The 19,135-nt window shown below is 39.2% G+C and overlaps 1 protein-coding gene across 2 annotated transcripts in view; it reads right to left on the reverse strand.

The window, feature by feature from the left end:
• aadac (arylacetamide deacetylase) overlaps window positions 1-19,135 on the reverse strand; it is a 32,393-nt gene that overhangs the window by 4,389 nt on the left and 8,869 nt on the right. The window contains exons 4-8 of one of the 2 annotated variants that reach the window (XM_034700421.1): window positions 9,816-9,862; window positions 5,829-5,944; window positions 2,597-2,676; window positions 1,573-1,801; window positions 968-1,037 (exon numbers count right to left, since the gene is read on the reverse strand). In XM_034700421.1, the coding sequence (XP_034556312.1) occupies window positions 968-1,037; window positions 1,573-1,801; window positions 2,597-2,608 (311 nt within the window). In that variant the 5' untranslated portion in view covers window positions 2,609-2,676; window positions 5,829-5,944; window positions 9,816-9,862. Of the gene's footprint in view, window positions 1-967; window positions 1,038-1,572; window positions 1,802-2,596; window positions 2,677-2,869; window positions 4,100-5,828; window positions 5,945-9,815; window positions 9,863-19,135 lie in introns of those variants that run through there. The other variant, XM_034700420.1, reaches the window with a different exon arrangement.

Here is a 19,135-nt window from a genome sequence, read left to right on the forward strand (position 1 = left end):
TACTGCATATAGAGGAAATATGTCTGTAAGAAAAACAGGAGGACAAATTAGACAGCTGCCCAACCTTGTTGTAAATTAATAAACTCTGTGCTTCATTGCGACGTTATCATAAAATGCATGAAAATAAAACAGATTGGTTTCTGTCTGCCAGGCTGTTGGGATGTGAATCTGTGATTCAAGGACACAGATAAATTGCAAACAGAGACAGTTGGGGTTAGTTGTTTTCCCCAATAAACAGAACAATTACTGAGATTGTAAAAAAAAAGTTGTGGATTTTGGTGTTTCAAATGTTTCAGTCCAAAAGGCCAAATGCCACACATGGCTGACTTTAAGATTGTGAAACTGAAATTACCCACTGGATCTTCAACAAATTGCAGACCGGAATTTGGATGAGGCAGATAAGACAATACCCCTACAATGATAAACTCATCTGCACAGCATACTGATCCGTCAACAAACTCAAGCGTGGTACACACACACAGAGCGAGAGAGGTATGACCTAATGCCTTTGTATCAGCCACTCCCTGAACTATTGATGTCTACAGTTGCAACTTAGTTAGATGGAAAGAGTGTTGGTTGAAAAGCAACAGGATTAAAAGTAGAATGAGAGCCAGACATGGCTAAAAGAAACACCAGTGTGTGTAGCTGTGAAAGAGGAAAGGTCTAGTGAGACCCGAATGAAAACCTGTTAGCTCCACTCTACTGCATCCTCACTTCCGACTAATGAGGGAGGACAGGCACATGTGATGTCGGAAAAACTGTGAGAGATTGGAGTGAACAGGGAAGGGGGGCAGAGTGGAACTAAACTATAGAGAACAGATATCTGATGGGAGCAAAATATTAACCACATTTAATTACACTTGTCTAACCCTGAAACACTTTCGGGACCTTTTTTTTAATACACAGCAGTTTATGCTCTGTATAATAGCTGCTGTGTATTATAAGCTTTACATTTTGATATACTCACTCTACAGAGAGAACCACTGCATCCAGCTCAGTTACCATTGTTCTTGCCAAAAGATCATACGGGCTCATCCCTGCAAGGACAGATAAGGCAGACACAAATTACACCAGGTGTTATGAAGCAAAACAAAGCACCACAAAAATTAGCACCCGTTTTTGACATCATGCATCACATTACATGAAGGAAACAAATGTAGCGAGTGCTTCTTCATGGAAAGATCTGTGTTACTGTAATTCTTGCAACTGTTCAACAGATTGCAAAAACAGCGTGAGTTGTGTCAAACTGCATGTCATGTCTTTATGTTTTGGATTAAAGGGAAACCACCCTCTGGGTTCCCACTGCTGCAGCAGACGGTGTGTTATTTCCCCAGGAAATTGTGAAAGCTCAGTGGCTCTAGTTTGATAGTTTGCTGTTTATTGACAGTCCTGCCACAGTGTTCCTCATAGGCTGTCTCTAAAATTTTAAAGGTATTGAAGTGAGATTTTTTGGCATACTTTCTCAGAGCAAAGGTGGCATGCAATTAAGACTTTAATCTTAAACCCATCCATAAATGTCACAGTCATAATTCTGTTTGATGGAAGAGACAACAGGCCAACCCATCAACTTACGGGTGCTACCCAGGCACCATCCTCCTCCGTGAAGGTATATGACGGCTCTCCTGAGCTCGACATCACCGCCCCGCTGCTTTGGCTGATACAGCATCACCTCAACTCCATCAAACGTTTCCACTGTCACCTTGACGTGCTCGTCAGACACCGGTTCTACCTTTTCAAGCAGAGTGATGAAGTACATCACCCCCATGTAGTCCTTCAGCCCCAGTAGCTCACTGAGGTCTGCCTGGAAAGGGGGAACACAGAATATGAGATTTGGAATTCTTGTGATTCATCATACCTGAGCGAGTAGGGTTATCTCTTGTTAATTGAAAAGAAGCTATTTGAAGCCACATAAACAGAATGGACCTTTCTATGCCCCGAAACAGTGAGAGCTTGAATGGTTAAACTTGTGGCCATATTGCAGAGGTAGAGCATGGAGAATATAGACAAGGGAATGCTGTCTGTTAAATGTCATCCATGCCCTAAAGTAATTTCATTTTCCAGAAGTGATAACTGAATATAGTAGGATAAAAACATGAATTGTACTCCATTATATCCAATGAGGTTGGCATTCAATGGCTTGCACAAGGCTCATCAGCTGATGCTTTCCATCCACTGTGACGAGAACACTCTGATCAAAGCCTCATCAAAAGCAGCCAACTTGCTATAACGTATGATTTAAAGCAACAGCTTTTGACCTTGTCATGAGACATGTGTGGCTATATAATCAACGTACACTTACATAATGCTAATGAGAAAGAGAAGTCCAGCCATTATAAAATAGTTAACAATCATGTATGGGTAAGTAATTACAATAAGTAATTGTTGAATTGAGTATATTACCTTTAAATAATGACACTAGTGGTATAAAAAAAACTCCCTCCAAATATTGCTATACTCATACTATAACTGGGTGTGCATGACTTAGGTGTTTAAACCTATTAAGAGCCACATTAGCTGCATCACAATGTGCTACAGTAAGGCTAACGGGCATAATTAGGGCCTATTATTAGAACAGGTGAGCAGGGCAAAACAATACCTGGATTAGCATCTGACATAATCAGGTGTAACCAGCATGTATATCCCAACAGCAAAATAAACGTTTCCAAACTATTGAGTCTGAAAGAGCAAACAACACGGAGATGATTTTGCATAACTTGTTCTGCCTAATAGAGGGTCAAATAAACGCATCATGTGTTATACTCGCATAAAATACGCGTTATTCATCCGTTTAATAGGGCTGCAAAGGGAATTATTCCCAGAGTAATTATAAGTAAATGCAGATATTATTAGAGGAATATAGTTTTCTTACCAGGTGGCTGAGACTCCTGAAGAAAGAGTTGGTCAGCATGAGTTTCCATCTTTCTTCTATGTCCTCAGGAATTGGCTCATAAATATAATAAGCGGTGAAAGAGCAAACAGCAACGAACAAAATGATGCTTCCCAACTTCATTTTACAAAGTGCTTCCCCAGAAGCTGACAGCAAGGTGCAAACACAAACAGGCTTGTAAGCTGCGCTTGTTCTCAAGCAGCTCCGGCGCGCGACAAAGCCCGGAATAAATTTTGGATCCGGACCAGCTAAATATGACAGCACGTGTTGGGTGTCATTTGATGGTTATCTGCGTGCATGTTCGAAGCTTTACCTTCGCTGCTCGTGCACGTTTCGTAATGCATGTCCGTCCCGTGAAGCCGGGGAATTAATTCAAGTGTCAGTGATATGGAGACAGGAGCGCGCGCTTCGTGTACTCACGAGGCAGGACCGTCCCACCTTGGCCCGAGCAACAAATTCCTCAGGTGCCTCCTGAGCGTGGCCGCAGAGCTTACACAGGACGTGCGTCAAAACTTTGTGCCAAGACGCAACCGATGCAGCAACAGCGGATTACACACTGAACTCTGCTTACCGTTTTCCACATTTTTCTCTGCGTAAATGAACAGTAAAGATCAGACGTGTTAGGCACATGGTGTTTTACACGCTGTCAGATGTGCGCTCGCGATCCGTTTGCCGATTCCTCTATTCCGCGTGGGATCCTCGGGTATTAATTCCTCATGTCGCTGTAAGACGGTAGAAACGCAACATACAGTATTGACTGTGCAGCACAGCTCAACCGCGATAGTTGCACTGCAGCCTCATCTAATTTTACTATCTGTGACAGAGTGAGATGAGATTCCTGTTTTCCTGGCAGGACGCACTGAAGCAATATGACTCTCTGATGCACTCACGTTTTGAAAGGAGCCTGCACGAGGAGCTAATTTACTGCTGCAGGAGAAATTTGTGACTCAGGGGAAATTTTGTAAATAATATTTCACTTAGCTTAACCGTCACAGAAGTGTTATGTTCACGACAGCATGAGATATGGGTTGGGAAGGAGTCAAGCAGGTCTATTTAGGTGCATGTCTTTCAAGCATATTGTCTTTCCACATTAGAGTTTAAAAGCTGGGCTCTCAAGTAAACATGTACATACATGCAGTATTCTCATATGACAGATAGATGACATTTATGGACTCAGAGACTGCTGTTGCAGACTTATCAGGGTTGCATTGAAGAAAAATGTTGCTTCTCTTTAAGGAGGTCCCTGCTACAAGGCAAACTGTAAGTGTTGTGCAGGCTTCACCTCAGAAACCTGAACCACATGCCTCCACGTGACTGTGCTGACCTCTGTGTTGTGATCTTTTCAAACTTTCTTGAAGTCTAACGGGAGTTTGTAATTGGCCGATGTTTATGGGGCTGGCAAGTGTCTCCTTTCATCAGCAATCAAACTGTATTGAGATGCAGTCTGCAGGAGCCCGACTGTAACGGAGGCTGGATGAGAGCCTCTGTGAGAATGATCGCTCCTGAGTGGTAGAATGCTAAATCTGCTCTCTGAATACAAAATCACACTTCACACACTCCAGGATTCTCCCTGGAATTCCCTCCCTGCTCCTCTCCTCCAACCACGGGCCTCCACTTCAGCTTCTGAGGGAGACCACCTCAGTTGGCTGGTAAATCTTTTATGGAGCTCTCCTCACTTCTGTGCGTCTTGTTCGGCAGGGAGGATGGGTGTCAGAGGCTGCGTGGGTGTGGATGTTGTCTTCATCAACCTAGAACCATGCTGTGCAGAGCTCTGCCACGTGCCCCCCATCCACCCTCCACCCCTCCTACTCTAGCACCCTGCTGCGTGTCAGGGGAGCACAGGCAGATGTGAATATGTCTGAGGAATTACACTTTAAATGCTGCAGTGTGAATGTGTTTCGATACATGTGAGTGCGTGTTCATGTGTTAAGGTGTGTGTGCTTGCCCTTGTAAGCTCATGTACATGTGAGCATGTGAGGATGTGTGTGTGTGTGAGTGTGAGTGTGTGTGTGTGTGTGTGTGTGTTTGTGTGTGTAAAGAAGGGTCACGTTTCATTACTTTGTGCGTGCGCATTCTTGAGTCAAGAACATCCACAGGGAACATCAAATTCTTATAATTAAGGAATGCAACTCAGACCTCCACTGCTGATGAGCAAGAAGAAGGGTGAGAGCAGAAAATGTAGCTTTTCAGTTTGAAGCCCCCCTGCTGAGGCAAAGTAGACAGGCTGTATGTAAAAAGGCATCGCAGTTGATTCACAGCTCCAACTGAAATGAGCAGGAAGCTCATTTTTGATGTAATCATCAGGAAATAAGTTTGAATGTTTCATTTAATTTAAGACATTAAAGCCTTATGCAAGCTGTTAACACTGGCTTCATTCCTGCCTGATGAGAACAGGGACAGACAGCTATCATACATGTGTGGATACATGAGGACGTTTGACTACATTTTGTGTCATGTTTTCTTCTAAATATCTGACATCAAACCCTTCCAGGAAAAATAACCACCCATAAAATATCATATACATCGTGAACGTTTAAACGAACGTCCCAGAAAGTCCTGTGATCCCCGTGATGAAGATTGTTGTAAGAGAAAACATCTGCCCTCCTTATCTCTGGATTTATTGAAATTTGCCAGTGGTGATGAAAAGCAATAAAGCCGGCAAGATATACAGGAAGAGCCTTGGGAGTTCATACGGTGAGCTGGCAGGGACAGGTATTGAAATATAAATGCATCGAAAAACACACAACAACCACAAACCATCAAGATCCGAATCAAAGTCATCACAAAAAGCATCCGTGGGTTTATAAAATACCTCAGCCGAAAGCAGGAAGTATAGTAAAACTACTATAATCTCTTTAAAGTAAAGAGAATTCATCTTACCTTACTACTGAAAAATAGTTACAAAACTCCTGCAGCTGGAGCACAGGACAGCATGACTTACGGCATATGCAGCTTGGTCAGACAGTCCTCTTCGTCATGATCTTTATCCTCCATCCAGGTCTTTGTTGCTGTAGCTGTCTGATCTCATCACCTCTGATGTTATCCAGTTCTTCTTGCCTCCAAGAGAAAACAAACAGAAAGCTTTTAATAACCAGCAGATTGAAGAAATTAGCCCATTGCATTTCACATTATGAAATGTATTAATTTATGTTCTCTCACACATTCAATCAACTTGGTAAGAACAGTATGAACCCACCAGTCACAAGCAGTAAGTGTTGATGGTTATCATCCATTGTGTTACTGAATAAAGCATGAAGTAAATTAACCTTGAATGTACAATACATTTCAGTTCAATCCATAAGCTTAGCAAGTATGAAAGTTCCAAGAATAATTCTACAAAACTTCCAGGTATATAATTAAAAAAGTAAACATGTTCAAGATTACGCAGGCTACAATACAGAGAGAAAAACATAGGGTTCTTTTTCATCCCAGTGTGCTCTTGTTTATTTGTTGTGCATTGTATTCATTTCCAGTAATCCTGGTTGAGTTCTAACGTGTAACTACACTGGCTTTCATTTCAAGCCACAGGCCAGAAAACAGAGCTACAACCTGTCCATGTGTCTTTATGAGCCTGGCAGGTTGCCTCATGCTGTTGGTCCATTCTTCTGTCCCTTGTCTAACTAAACATTACAGTTTGCAACACTGCATCAGGACAACTCCATGCTCTCAGGCCTGCTAATGTTTTGTTTCTCATCCCATCTTTTTATTGGTTGGTGTGGGGGTTATTTTCACAAATTGGGCCATTAAATATCTACAATATCTACAACCCAATTAAATTTGGCATGCATATAACAGTACAATAATGAATTAAAGTGAAGTTATATGCTATTATTTTGTCGCTGAGAGGCAGAAACCTTGTAACTCCATATTTTATTTTTCATTTTTTGCATGAATCAATGCTACTGATCTTCCTTTATGATGGCTAGTAGGCATTCCAAACAAAACCTTGGAGAGCACCATCCTAGAGGTTGCATGAAGTTATTTTTTTTACAAAAAAATATGTCATTTTCAGTACAAAACGTATACACTTCAGGTTATTTATAATTTTTATGATATTTCTTGTAAGTACCAGTATTACAAGAGATTAATTTACACATGCTAGCTTAATTGAAACATATCATCGCTGTGGGACAGAAACCTTGTATCTCCATGTGTTATTCTTTTTCAATTTTTTTGCATGAATCAATGCAACTGCCTTTATGCCTGCCAGAAGGCATTCCAAACAAATCCCTGCAGAACACCATACTAGAGGTTGCATATAGTTGTGTTTTTGTTTGTTTTTTATTGAGAAAGATGGCCTACAAACTAATGAACAACAGGTTTTCTTTGATTTTTATGGTATTCCTTGTAAATACCACTATATCATGTGTGCTAGCTTCATTGAAACATATCGCTGTGGGGGCAGAAACCTCATAGAGACATTTCTTCTTCTTTTTTCAAAAATCAATGCTATTGTTCTCCCTTTATGCCTGCCAGTAGGTGTTCCAAACTTCAGTGGATGAAAAGTGGTTCAAAAAAGCTTGTGGTTGAACCTCATGCAGTGTTTAGTTATGGGAAAACCAAAGATGTTTGATTACTTCCTGGAGGGTAGTGGTTTTGGAGATAAAATGTGTCTGCCTGACAATAACAATATGTAAAATCATTAGTCAACATAATGAATGCAGAAAAGGGAATTTCAAGCTTGCATCAGAGGACCAAAAATGAAACAAAATGTACCAAGCCTGGATGCACAATCGATTACAAGTTAAGACTCTCTCAGACGATGCTCCTCCACAGAACACAATGAAATTTCATTCCGGTGCATTGTATCATCATGGTGTCAGATACTGCACCCAGTATGTGATTCTTAATCATGAATGGCTGTTCTATCTATCCCAGCAACACACTGTTACTTAGTCATAACTCATGAGCCAACACAAACATAGATAGGCTGAAACATGAGCCATCTATTCAGTTGGTGTTCGATTCAGGACTAGCCTGCCAACACTGTGTTTGCATAGCCTACCAACTGGAATTTCAGGCCATTGTTTGGTAAAATAATATAACAAGATATTTAATGAGCTATCACCCTGTAAGAAGAGCTGGATATGAGTGAATGAGGCTGTTAGTTACACGGACAGCTCATTCTGACACACACACGAGGTGCTGTTTCAGATTACAGAGACAGACTAAACTTTACCAATTTCAGTGTCGAAGTGAACCCATCTGTTTTCCAAAACAAAGTTTGTTTTGAGTATAAAAGGCAAGGCTGGCTTTCTTATTGTGAGCACATGTAGTCAAAAGTCTTCTCTCCTGGTGTCCAAGAACTTTGGTCACTTATTTTTGTCAATAAAACACATAGAAAAACAGCCAAAATGTTGCAATGGATGATGACATATGTATCCACTGAACGAACAGTCAGTGGGTGAATTTAAGGCAGTCCTGTAAAAGCTGAACAGTTGCTGTAAATACTCACTACCCCTCAAAGTTATCAGTGTTTGGCAGAAAATAGCCTTCAACAAATGCTGTAAGCTCCTGTCAGAGCACTTTTTCTCAAAGCTTTGAGGCCTGTCTGTTTTTGTTTTCTGAATTCAAATATATATTTAAAGAATAACATATTCAGGAGTAAAAAATGCTGCTGGCCTGATTGCCAATGTTTATGTAAGAAGTTAATTATTGAGACAAGACAAATGCATTTTTGGTGGTAGAAAACAACCTTATCTTGAGAGTGTCGACAGGAAATAACCATAACTGTAATTTTATTTTATTTTTCAGCTTTACATTAAATATGATTTATTATAATATATTGAGTGATAAGTAATGTACTTTATTTTGAAGGTAATCATGGTGTATCATGACAGACTGTTTAAATGTTCACCCACATTTCAAATGGTTTTTTTTTTCCCAAAACCTAATCTTGAATAACTAAAAACTTTTAATCTTGAGCAACATTTGAACATCTCCCTTAAAATGCAGCACGACCGCTTCCTTGGTATAATGATTTCCCTTTGAGCTACAGCCTTACTACCTGCTATAAACAGCACACTGTTTGAAAGATAAAGGCCCTGCTTAGTACTTTAATACTTGCAAACCTGTTTTCTGTTTCAGAAAACAAGTTGGCTCTTACTGAAATTGTTTTTGCTTGATTTTTTTTTATCGCCTCTCTTCACCATTATCTTCCCTTCATGACCACTCCGGTAACCAACACAGCAGTTAATGCCCTGAGGTTCATTACTTCCACCCTGTGCCTCAGGATCATGAGACCTGGTGTATTAAACAGCAGTGGATAAGCTCTTTATCAGCATTTGCCTATGCAACACTTCTGTCAAGAATGTTGGCCTCTCACCCCATTCCTTGTGAATTTCTCCTGTATTATCACCGGACACAAGGCGTTTGCATTCAGTTACATATTGACAAGGCAGCTCTTTCAAAATAAAAGCATTGGTTCTCATTTGTGTCATTGCCTGTTTCTAAGAATGTGTACATACAGTGTTTGTATGGAGCCTCTTTTCTTATGTAACCTGGTTCAAGCAGGTACCATCTCACATGACAAGTGTATAACTCTTTGTGTCTGAACGCCCTGAGGGTACATTTCCCTTAGCACTGGCTTAAGTATTTCTCAGTAATGACATAATTCCAAAAGCCAAGAGTGCAGGGAGCATGAAGAGTACGCCGACTGAGGAAGAGGAAATGAGAGAGTGAGGGAGAGAGAGATTAAATAGACTTATTTTATGGGTCGTTTGCAACAGCACTCTTAAACCGTGAGTGGAAAGTCGTAAAATAGTCCCATTCTTGCGTAATGTTGCCTTAAGCAAAGCATATGCTAAAAACAGCATGCTAATATGCTTACAATGAATGTGGATGCTTGCACCACATTACATAACAATTAATCCAGTCGTTGCTGAGACAAAAATATGTTGACAAAGAAGTGTGTTTCCCACCACCTTACCTGAGGAGCCCTCGAGCTGAACAGTTTCTGTTCCTGAGATGTTGTCTCTGAAAGAAAAAAAAATGAAGTACTGCCTTTCGGCTCTGAAACATTTTAAACATTTAGTGTTTGTTCTGCAAACAAGGCCCATTTTTTAAAATTTTGCCTCAAACCCTTTTTACAAGATTGAAATGTACTGTAAAAGAAACATGAAACAGTTTAATACCCATTCAACATGCCCTTTTATTTATTGCATTGATTTTTTTTACTGTGGAAACATGCTGTGTTGATTCTTCACCTGAGTGTGAACAAAAATTACTTTTCACTCTTTTCATCGTAACTGCTGTTAGATGTGTTGTTTTATTAATCTATTGTGATAAAAAGGTACCCTCTTCTTTCCTCAAGTACAAGCTTAGAATGCAGCTGACCTCTTCATAAAGTTTGCCTTGTGATCCAGCAGAGGGAGCTCCAAGATTACACTATTGATGTGATCCCCTTTGACCTGAAAGCAAACTAATAATGCTGTTTACTGGGGCAGTGGTGCTGTATTTTGGATTCTGCACAAGGAAGAAACAGTCATGTTAAGTGTCTCATTTGAAGAGGTATTAACCCTCCTGTAATGTTCGTTTCTCTGGAACAACAATAATGTTCCTGCAGGTCAATTTGACCGGGGGCATATTCAATTATGCAAAAGTGTCAGAACCCCCAAAAAATCCCAACACACATTTTTAACTCCATTACTAACAATTTAAATCAAGATTTATTCCATTGGTGTTCTTTCATTCTCACAGATCATGGTTTAATGAGGAAAACTCACTTGTTTTTCATTAAAATTCATGTTGAAACTTTTTTTTATGTACATTGGAAAGCCCTAAATATAAACACAATAGTTTTACATGACATAGATTTTTGTTTATTTTGTTTTACATTTTGAATTTTTTTTTTTTTATGAAGTGAAGTTGATAAATTAACACAACACCTCTTCTGTCACATGCTGCCCAGATTTGTATGCTGCATTTAGCTGGTTTGGAGGGCATATATAGCCTAAAATAGACTTTAAAAGGGGTCAATTTGACTCGCAACATAACAGGAGGGTGAAAGTACGCCTTAAAAGTTTATGGAAGTAATTTAAATATAAGCTCATATCTGAACATATATATTAAAGCTCCTGTGAGGAGTTTTGAGTGGTCATGAAATGGACTGAAAAGAAAAGTGATGCCTCTTTATGACCTAGAAAAGCAAACAAGATTGTTAAAAAAGGTATTGATCATTTCTGTTTTGTTATTTTAAAGCCTGAAATCACTGTGAGAGGGTAGGTGTCAGATGAGGTGATGGACAGCACGTCACGAAATACCCCTTTTCTGCAGTAAATACTCTTAATGAGTGAAATAGTTGACTGTTAGTTGAAAGCAGGAGGAGATAACATAATTTACACATGTACAGGACAAAATAAGCAAGATCACTTAGTGCATAGGGGGGCACCAAAGTCAACACAAACAGAAAGTTCCTCACAGGAGCTTTAACAAAAAAAGACTTATTTTTTGAAACGTGTTATATGACAGAAGAAGTAATTAACTCACTCTTCACAATGTCCCATGTGGTTAAAATCAATACTTTAGATACATATCAAGTGAACTAGTCCTTTTCTAAGCATTGAACTTTACTCTCCAGCAGATGGTGCTATGTCCTAAATCAACTGCTTCTTCACCTCACTGGATCTTCTTTGAAACATATTGAAGTTATTGGGTCAAAAGCCTGAGTCATGACAATAATAAAATATCTAGGAAACCAAAACAATGACCTCGCTGCCTTTTGGTGACTCCTGCTGTTGTAAAATTCCAGAAGAGTCAAGGATGATGGGAACTTTGCGAATCAAATGGGGAGCCATGACACATGCTAAGCATTACAAACAATGATAGTATACAGCTCGTTATTTTTGTAATGATACGTTTCTGATTCATATGCAGCTGAAGTTTAATAGAAAATGAAGGGAAGTGAGACAGAACTGAAGGTGAATGGAGCTGTAGATAAATGTAATAAGGCTAAGCGTTAGTTTGTCCACTGCATTGGGTATGTTGTGTTCCCTCTTCTTGCCAACAGTGAGCAAAGAGTGCTTTATTTAACAAACTACATATCCAGCCTCCAGACTGAAGAATGTTTTGGATGCCAACACTGATTCAACACAGTTGCTTTCCTCTCTTCACAGCCACAAGACCTCCAAAAGAGTTGCAAGCTCGATAAAAACAAGGCTCCAAGTGGCTGTGCTAATATCAAATCTCTCCATTCCTGATTACTACAGCATGTCTCCGATGTCTCACACCATATAGATAAGTCTAAATTAGATGGCCAAATCACTAACTCGCAATTCATAAGAAAATAAACGTAGCCGCTATAATTTCATGATTTTACCATTCATGAGCAACCAGGTGGCTGGGACATAAAAAACAAGAGTATCCAGAGGATGTCCATGTCCTCCATCATCACCCTAAACTCATCCACACTCCCTGGTTAGTGGCCTCTCCATGTTACGTCGACCTCTCAGGACCTTAAAGGTTGCGTGGCGTGTTGCTTCGCTGACTTCTAGAGGTGAAATGTCAAAGGTGTGAAAATAAACCCCACAATAAACACAGTGGTCTGCTTTTGGGTCACAGCAAATTGTGCTCTGCTGTCAGTCAGTGTTGCTCATCAAAGCAAGTATGATCAAACTTCTTTGACCAATTCCAAGAAAACAATTCATACACGTAAGACAAAAACAACTGATGAGAACTCAAACATGACCTGGTTCTGACTGAACAAATGAAGCATGGCGTACTCAGTGGTTGAAACATGCAGGAAAGATGTGGTTACTCACAGACTGTCACAGTTAATGACTTTACCACTCAGTGTAACATATACTGCGGTTGTGCGCTTTGACACTTTCTGATTCACTTGTTAAAGTTCAGCTTCAAAGTTATTCAGAAGCTGAACCTCTTCAGTCTGGTTCTCTGTCTGAGCTGTGCAGATGGAAAAAACAGCGTCATGGTACAAGAGAGCTGAGACCAATCGGATTGGACACACCCACACTAAATGTGTAACACAAGTGTAACTACTCATGGCATTGGCCTGTTGCATTTGTTGCAATTAGAAGGTTACTTTCACTGTCCACTGATTTACATTTTGCACAAATGACCAAATTAGGTGAAGTAAAAGTTTAGTGCTGTACTTATAATATGATATGCAAAAATAAAACTGATCTTGATTGATTCAAGATTTTCAGATTGAGTAAGTGCTCTAAAAATGTGCCATAGTGTTTGTTGTACCATCCTCCCTTGTATACGGGACATGGAGGGAAAAACACTGTATGAGGCAAAGCTAAGTTTCGGCTTTTATATGATTCCTTTTCCTTATGATGCTTTGGGTGTTTTGTGGGCTGTTTATGTTCCTTTTTAGATATAAGTTTTGTACACAAGCGGCAACTTCCAGTCTCAAAATATGAAGCCCATGCGGAAGTGTCATAAACTGCAGTTCATTGAGCGTCCACTTGAGGCTGGCTGCAGAAACACAGGAAACCCCATACACACCAATTCAAAAAAGACGATCTTTACAGCAATCATAAACATGTTTACAGCCTGGTTAAAAAAAACTGCTTTGATCTGGAGAGCTAATTCCTCTATCGGCACACTGTACGGGGGGTGAATTTTTTTATAACGCGACAGTTCAGAAGATATTAAGATTACAAGTTTTGCCCATTTAAGGACATGACTGACTTGACTGACAGGTGGGAACACTGTAGCTGTTGGCTAAGAGGCTCAAAGCCCGCCTTTTTACCTCACACTAGCTCAACACCAGTTAGTTTGCATTCAGCATTTCCAATATGGCTCCCGCTGACAATTGGCTTCACAGTGCTTCAGAACAGAAGGGTGACGTCACGGATACTATGTCCATTAATTACACTGTCTATTGTTATACACAGATAATGGGGGGAGTTCAGTGGAGGCTCGACTAGCTGTAAAGTCATGAGTTTTGTCATGACACAACGTGACTTGACTTGACATGACGTGATGGGACGGGATGTGACGGGACGGGACGTGTCGGGTCATGTCATGTTTTAAGTTTAGATTCCTAGATCATCTGGTAAATATTTGGTTTGTGACACATTTTAAATAAAGTTGTTTGTTTTTGTACACTTTACAACAGCAGTGGAGTGGATGATTCCTTCAGATTCATCAGGAAGACGATGTATGCCAGGACTACCAGCTAGCTTTTAGTTTTGACGGTTACAAACACCGTCAACCACATAGCACACTTTCCATCTTGTTGTGATGTGTTTTTGTATCCTTTAAACTATGAATTACTAAAAAAAAGAATTACAGAGTGTTTAGAACTTCCATTACTTAAACAAATACAATATATACAACACACCCTTAATCATTTTAGAGGATTTCCGTGGACAATTTTTTTCCCCATTCCCCATATTCCCATGAAGACTGTTGTGTATTTTACAACCCTTCATTCTCTAAGTAATTGTTTTCTGGAAGCGTAAAGCTCAGGGGGTCGAAGAATCCACCCTATCACAAGCCAAAACATGACGCAATCTCTGTGCAGGTTTTACTAACACCACAGAGACTGTCTCATGAGTCTACTGGTTGCCCGAGTAAAACTCACAGGTTGTTTGTCTGTTTTTAATCTATCATGCAAGTCTCAGATTGGGTCAAGTGCGGTATAACATTGTCAGTTTTATTATTCTGAAATGCCCCAAAACACTGATAGTAAGTCATCAAAGTGGAGGTTTTACTGTTTCAACATGAGGATGGAAACATGGAAGCCTGCCTTGGCCCCTCACTGATGTCTTTTGCATCACTTCCTGAGCCGAACAATGCAGCACTGTAAGTCGACAACCCATCATCTGGAAATCTGCCCACACAGATACTGTTATAATGTTCAGTGGAGAGGTCACAGAGGATAACAGGCTGACTCATCTCTTCCACTTTCAGGCTGGTGTGACTTTTGAATTTAGGAGTTTCTGGCCGGTTGACAGTAAGACGACTTGTAAAGCACTCAGGTTTGTTCCTGTGATGGAAAGACTTGGCCTCTGCAGAGGATGACTGAGATCACTGAGCCACATGTTTGAGAGGCACTTTGGTTTCTTCTGAGACTCTGTGAGCTCATTCCATGACTGTGGAGAAATGATTTGATTTACAGGTCCCTTATTCACGGGCAATATTTTAGCAGTGTACGATGGGAGTTTTGAAAGTAGCCAGCCCTAAATCACCTCTACAGCTTCATTTCTTAAAAAATTAGCCCCAACAGTTTTTTACCCGGTCATCATTGGCCTGTTTTTGCTATTTCAATGTGTTAGTCACAAAGCAGAATGAAGTAGAAATATCAGCTTGTTGTACTGCTCGCTTGTTTGAATATATCATTTATTATTTTTGCTACTTTGGACTAGCTCTGCAACAAAAAAAAAAAAGGATGGAGATCGAACAAAGAATTTATACAATCATAAGTGTCAAACAGGCTCTTCCAACTGGTTTGCTATCAATTTCAAACAAGTCATCAAAGGCTACATGTCATTGGGATAATGAATGCACATCTTTCTTTTATTCCACTAGCAATGACATATATTGAAGCAATAAAATTCCCTGAATGATTTTCAACTTGATACGAATCCTGGTGCTCTATTTCAAGCATCTACTTGCTCTTTAATCACTAATACTTATTTGTAAAGCTCATGGTCATGGTCTTTATTGTTTGCAACTGATGAAGAGGAAGCTGTTTTTCATTAATGACATTTTCCTTTAATGGATTAACTCACACGTGTGTTCAATGTGCTGCTTTTAAGTATGTGCAGATAAAAGAGAGTGATCAAACAAACAGGATTAGCAGCAGGACTCTGATATCCTCTAATGGCTCTGATGGAATGTCCTGTTTTTGTTGGGGCTATCAGTGTCCAGAAGATCTGGTTGCTTAAAAATAGATGGGTATTAAAAAATATATATCATTTTATTTCTCTGTCCTGGGTCACAACATGTTCTGGAGAACTGGATCAGAAATCTGAGTCAGAAATATCGTATCATGTCGTATTGTATCAACCGTATTGTGTCCTACTATATCGTTTTGTACTTTATTGTAATTTATAGTATCATATCCTATCCTGGTGTCTTGTATTAATTTATTGTATTGTATCGTACCATATAGCATCGTATCGTATGTATTGTATCGTATCCTACTGTATTGTGATTGTGTAGTAATGCATCATATTGTATCATACTGTACTGTATCGTATGGCATCATATTGTATTGTATCATATACTACTGTATTGTATTGTATTTTATTGTATTGTATTGTACCATATTGTGTTGTATCGTAGTGTATTGTATCATATCCTACTGTATTGTATTGTATTGTATTGTATTGTATTGTATTGTATTGTATTGTATTGTATTGTATTGTATTGTACTGTATCCTATGGCATCATATTGTATTGTATCATATCCTATTGTATCATATCCTACTGTATTGTACTGTATCTTACTGTATCATGTTGTACTGAATCCTATGGCATCCCATTGTATCTGTGTTGTATCATATCCTATTGTATGAAATCTTATTGTATCAAATTGTATCATATCCTACTGTAGCGTATTGTACTGTATTGTATCATATCCCACTGTTTCCTATGGTATTGTATCATATCACATTATATTGTATCATACGGGATCATCTTCAACTGTAGTATATTGTACTGTATTGTATGTCCTCTTATTGCATCTTATTATATGGTATTGTATTGAATCTTATCGTATGCTTCTGTATCGTATTGTACTGTATTCTACCATATCATATCATATTGTATCGTATGGTATTATATTGTATGCTGGTCTTATATTATCCTACAAAATAATAATGTTTCCTAAACTATAACTTCTTGGTGTATTTTTTCCTAATCTATCATACTGTATCATATTTTATTGTATTGTATTGTATTGTATCGTATCCAATCATACCTTTCTTTAAAGCCAAATGTCAGCACACACAACACAAGTTCATAGTCACCTGTCTGAAAAAGAACAAAGAAATCTGAAGTACCAGACTGGTTGAGACCATTAAATTCATTACAGACAACATGGTATGCAGTGTAAAAAAATGTCTTTTGCACTGTTGATAACGGTTACCAAGGTAACCTAATCACTGCAATCAGAGGGATAAACAAAGCAGTAAACACATGAGTTTACAGCCCTGTAGAATTTCAAGTTTATACTTACCAGAATGAGGTCAGACACATTCACATGCACTAACACGTTTGTGTGCACAACTGCACATCAAGTAAGGACCACATACACATGCCACAGACACAAATATCACGAACCTCTTTCATAAACACCAAGTCTGTCACAAAAACACCACAGTAATAGAAGGGGAAGGTGTGACAGACCGGGACATTCTGACCCAGGGCAAAAACAAATGTCAGAAACAAAGATGTAGTGTAAGAGGTGTCTAAGGATATGGTGTTGTATTTTCTACCCACTGTAAAGTCCCATTTGGCAATTCTGTGAATTGAGATATTGGGCTTTATAAATGAATTTGACTTGATTTGACTGATCTGTTTTCAGTAAAAAATAACTTCCAGTCGATCAGAAACTGACTCAGAAGTTCCAGGCGGCAGTAAAGGAGTGATGCATGAAAAAGATGGAGTGAAAGTGGGGAAAAAAGAACACATGTTTTACTTCATAAGCAGCTCCAGGAGTTTCTTGCTTGCACTCCGTCACTGTGTCCCACTTTGTAGGTTGAGTGTGTTGTGCTGGAGCGTTATTTATGATCAGAATCTAAAGCAGACATGCAGGGATTGGGATGAATGCACCCAAAATACATACAGGGCAATGTGTGCATTACAGCTGAATATGTAAGTGGTTGCATATGTTCCTGCATATTGTGCATAAGGGTTATAAACTCTGCCATGTTTAGAGAAGAATACGGGTTGTTTGTATACACACACACAACAACAAGGCACAACCCAGATGTATCTGAGAAGAATGGTATTGTGTTTCTTATTATCACACCTTATAATAATGTGTGACAGATCTGAAACTTTCCAAGAGACAATTAACAGGCTCGAGAAATGTGGATATTGTCAAAAGATAGCCAATACAGTCACAAAATGTACAAATCTTGGGCAGTTATTGCAGCTACAAAATACTGTCTTAACAATGTATTGCAATGTACGTAACTGTTAGAGGTATTTATCACTTTGTGGTTGTTGACAGCTTTATTATTAGCTGATCCAGTCAAGGAGAACTATAAAGAAACCAGCCATCATTCTCTTGGTTGAACAGGGGTATAGATACATCACTAGTTTTATCATGATGCAACATTATATACAGATGGTAAATGGACTGCTTATATAGCGCTTTTCTAGTCTTTCTGACGATTCTAGAAGAATTTTTAGTCTATATATCAAAGTCTGCTACGATTCAATGTGGACTCAATTTGATTTAGGGGCCTACAATCAATTTCAGACAACATCATATATACCCATCTAAAGGGCCAATATAACAGTACTTTTTTGCTGTTTACAACATTTGACAAGGTTTCAAATCCAGAAAAAAACTGCTTCTGATATCCATGCAGTGATCTGAGGGGGCACAGATGTTAAGATAATAAGGTGCTGCTCTGATTGGCTGTCTCAATATTATTCAAGCGGGGAGGTTCCAAGCCAGTGAAGAGGGATGCAGAGGCGGAAAAAACACCAAAAACATGGTGAGTGCTCCAGAGGAACCCACACCAGCACACTACACATATGATCCTGAATCTGACCCTGAAGAGATTAATAGATTGTCACATACCTACTAAGCACATTGTTGTGAAATCTCAGGCTGACTGCAACAGTTTTCTATTTCCACAGAAATTAAACCAGTTTCCAGTTAAACTCCATGTTGATTGAGCAGTTTGTTTATAGTGAAATTTCATGCAATTCTTTAAAGCAGGCTTGGAATAACCTAGGATAATAACCCATAGACAGAGTACAGGCTCACATATTGAAACTGTATTTGTTCCACTGACTGTGGATGCCTGTCAGAGTTAGGGGGCTGGGTAAAGGAAATTAGAAACATGACAAAGTTCAGTAAAGGTCCGTAGAGCACTCGCCTCAGAGAGGAACTAAATTCAATTACCCTCAAACAGGATCTTAAAAGCCTGTTGGCTGAACCTAAAGCAAGTTAAACTGACAATTGAAGCCAGTGATGAGTGCAAACTGAGTTTTGCCAATGCTGTATAGAACATAAAGAGAGTGAAAATAAATCACTTTTGTCTTCTCACTGTAGTTTTAACCCCTGTTCTTGTTTAATGCTTACATTCAACCATG

This window comes from Notolabrus celidotus, chromosome 14 (genome assembly GCF_009762535.1).
Source record: "Notolabrus celidotus isolate fNotCel1 chromosome 14, fNotCel1.pri, whole genome shotgun sequence".
In the NCBI taxonomy this organism is placed as follows: domain Eukaryota; kingdom Metazoa; phylum Chordata; class Actinopteri; order Labriformes; family Labridae; genus Notolabrus; species Notolabrus celidotus.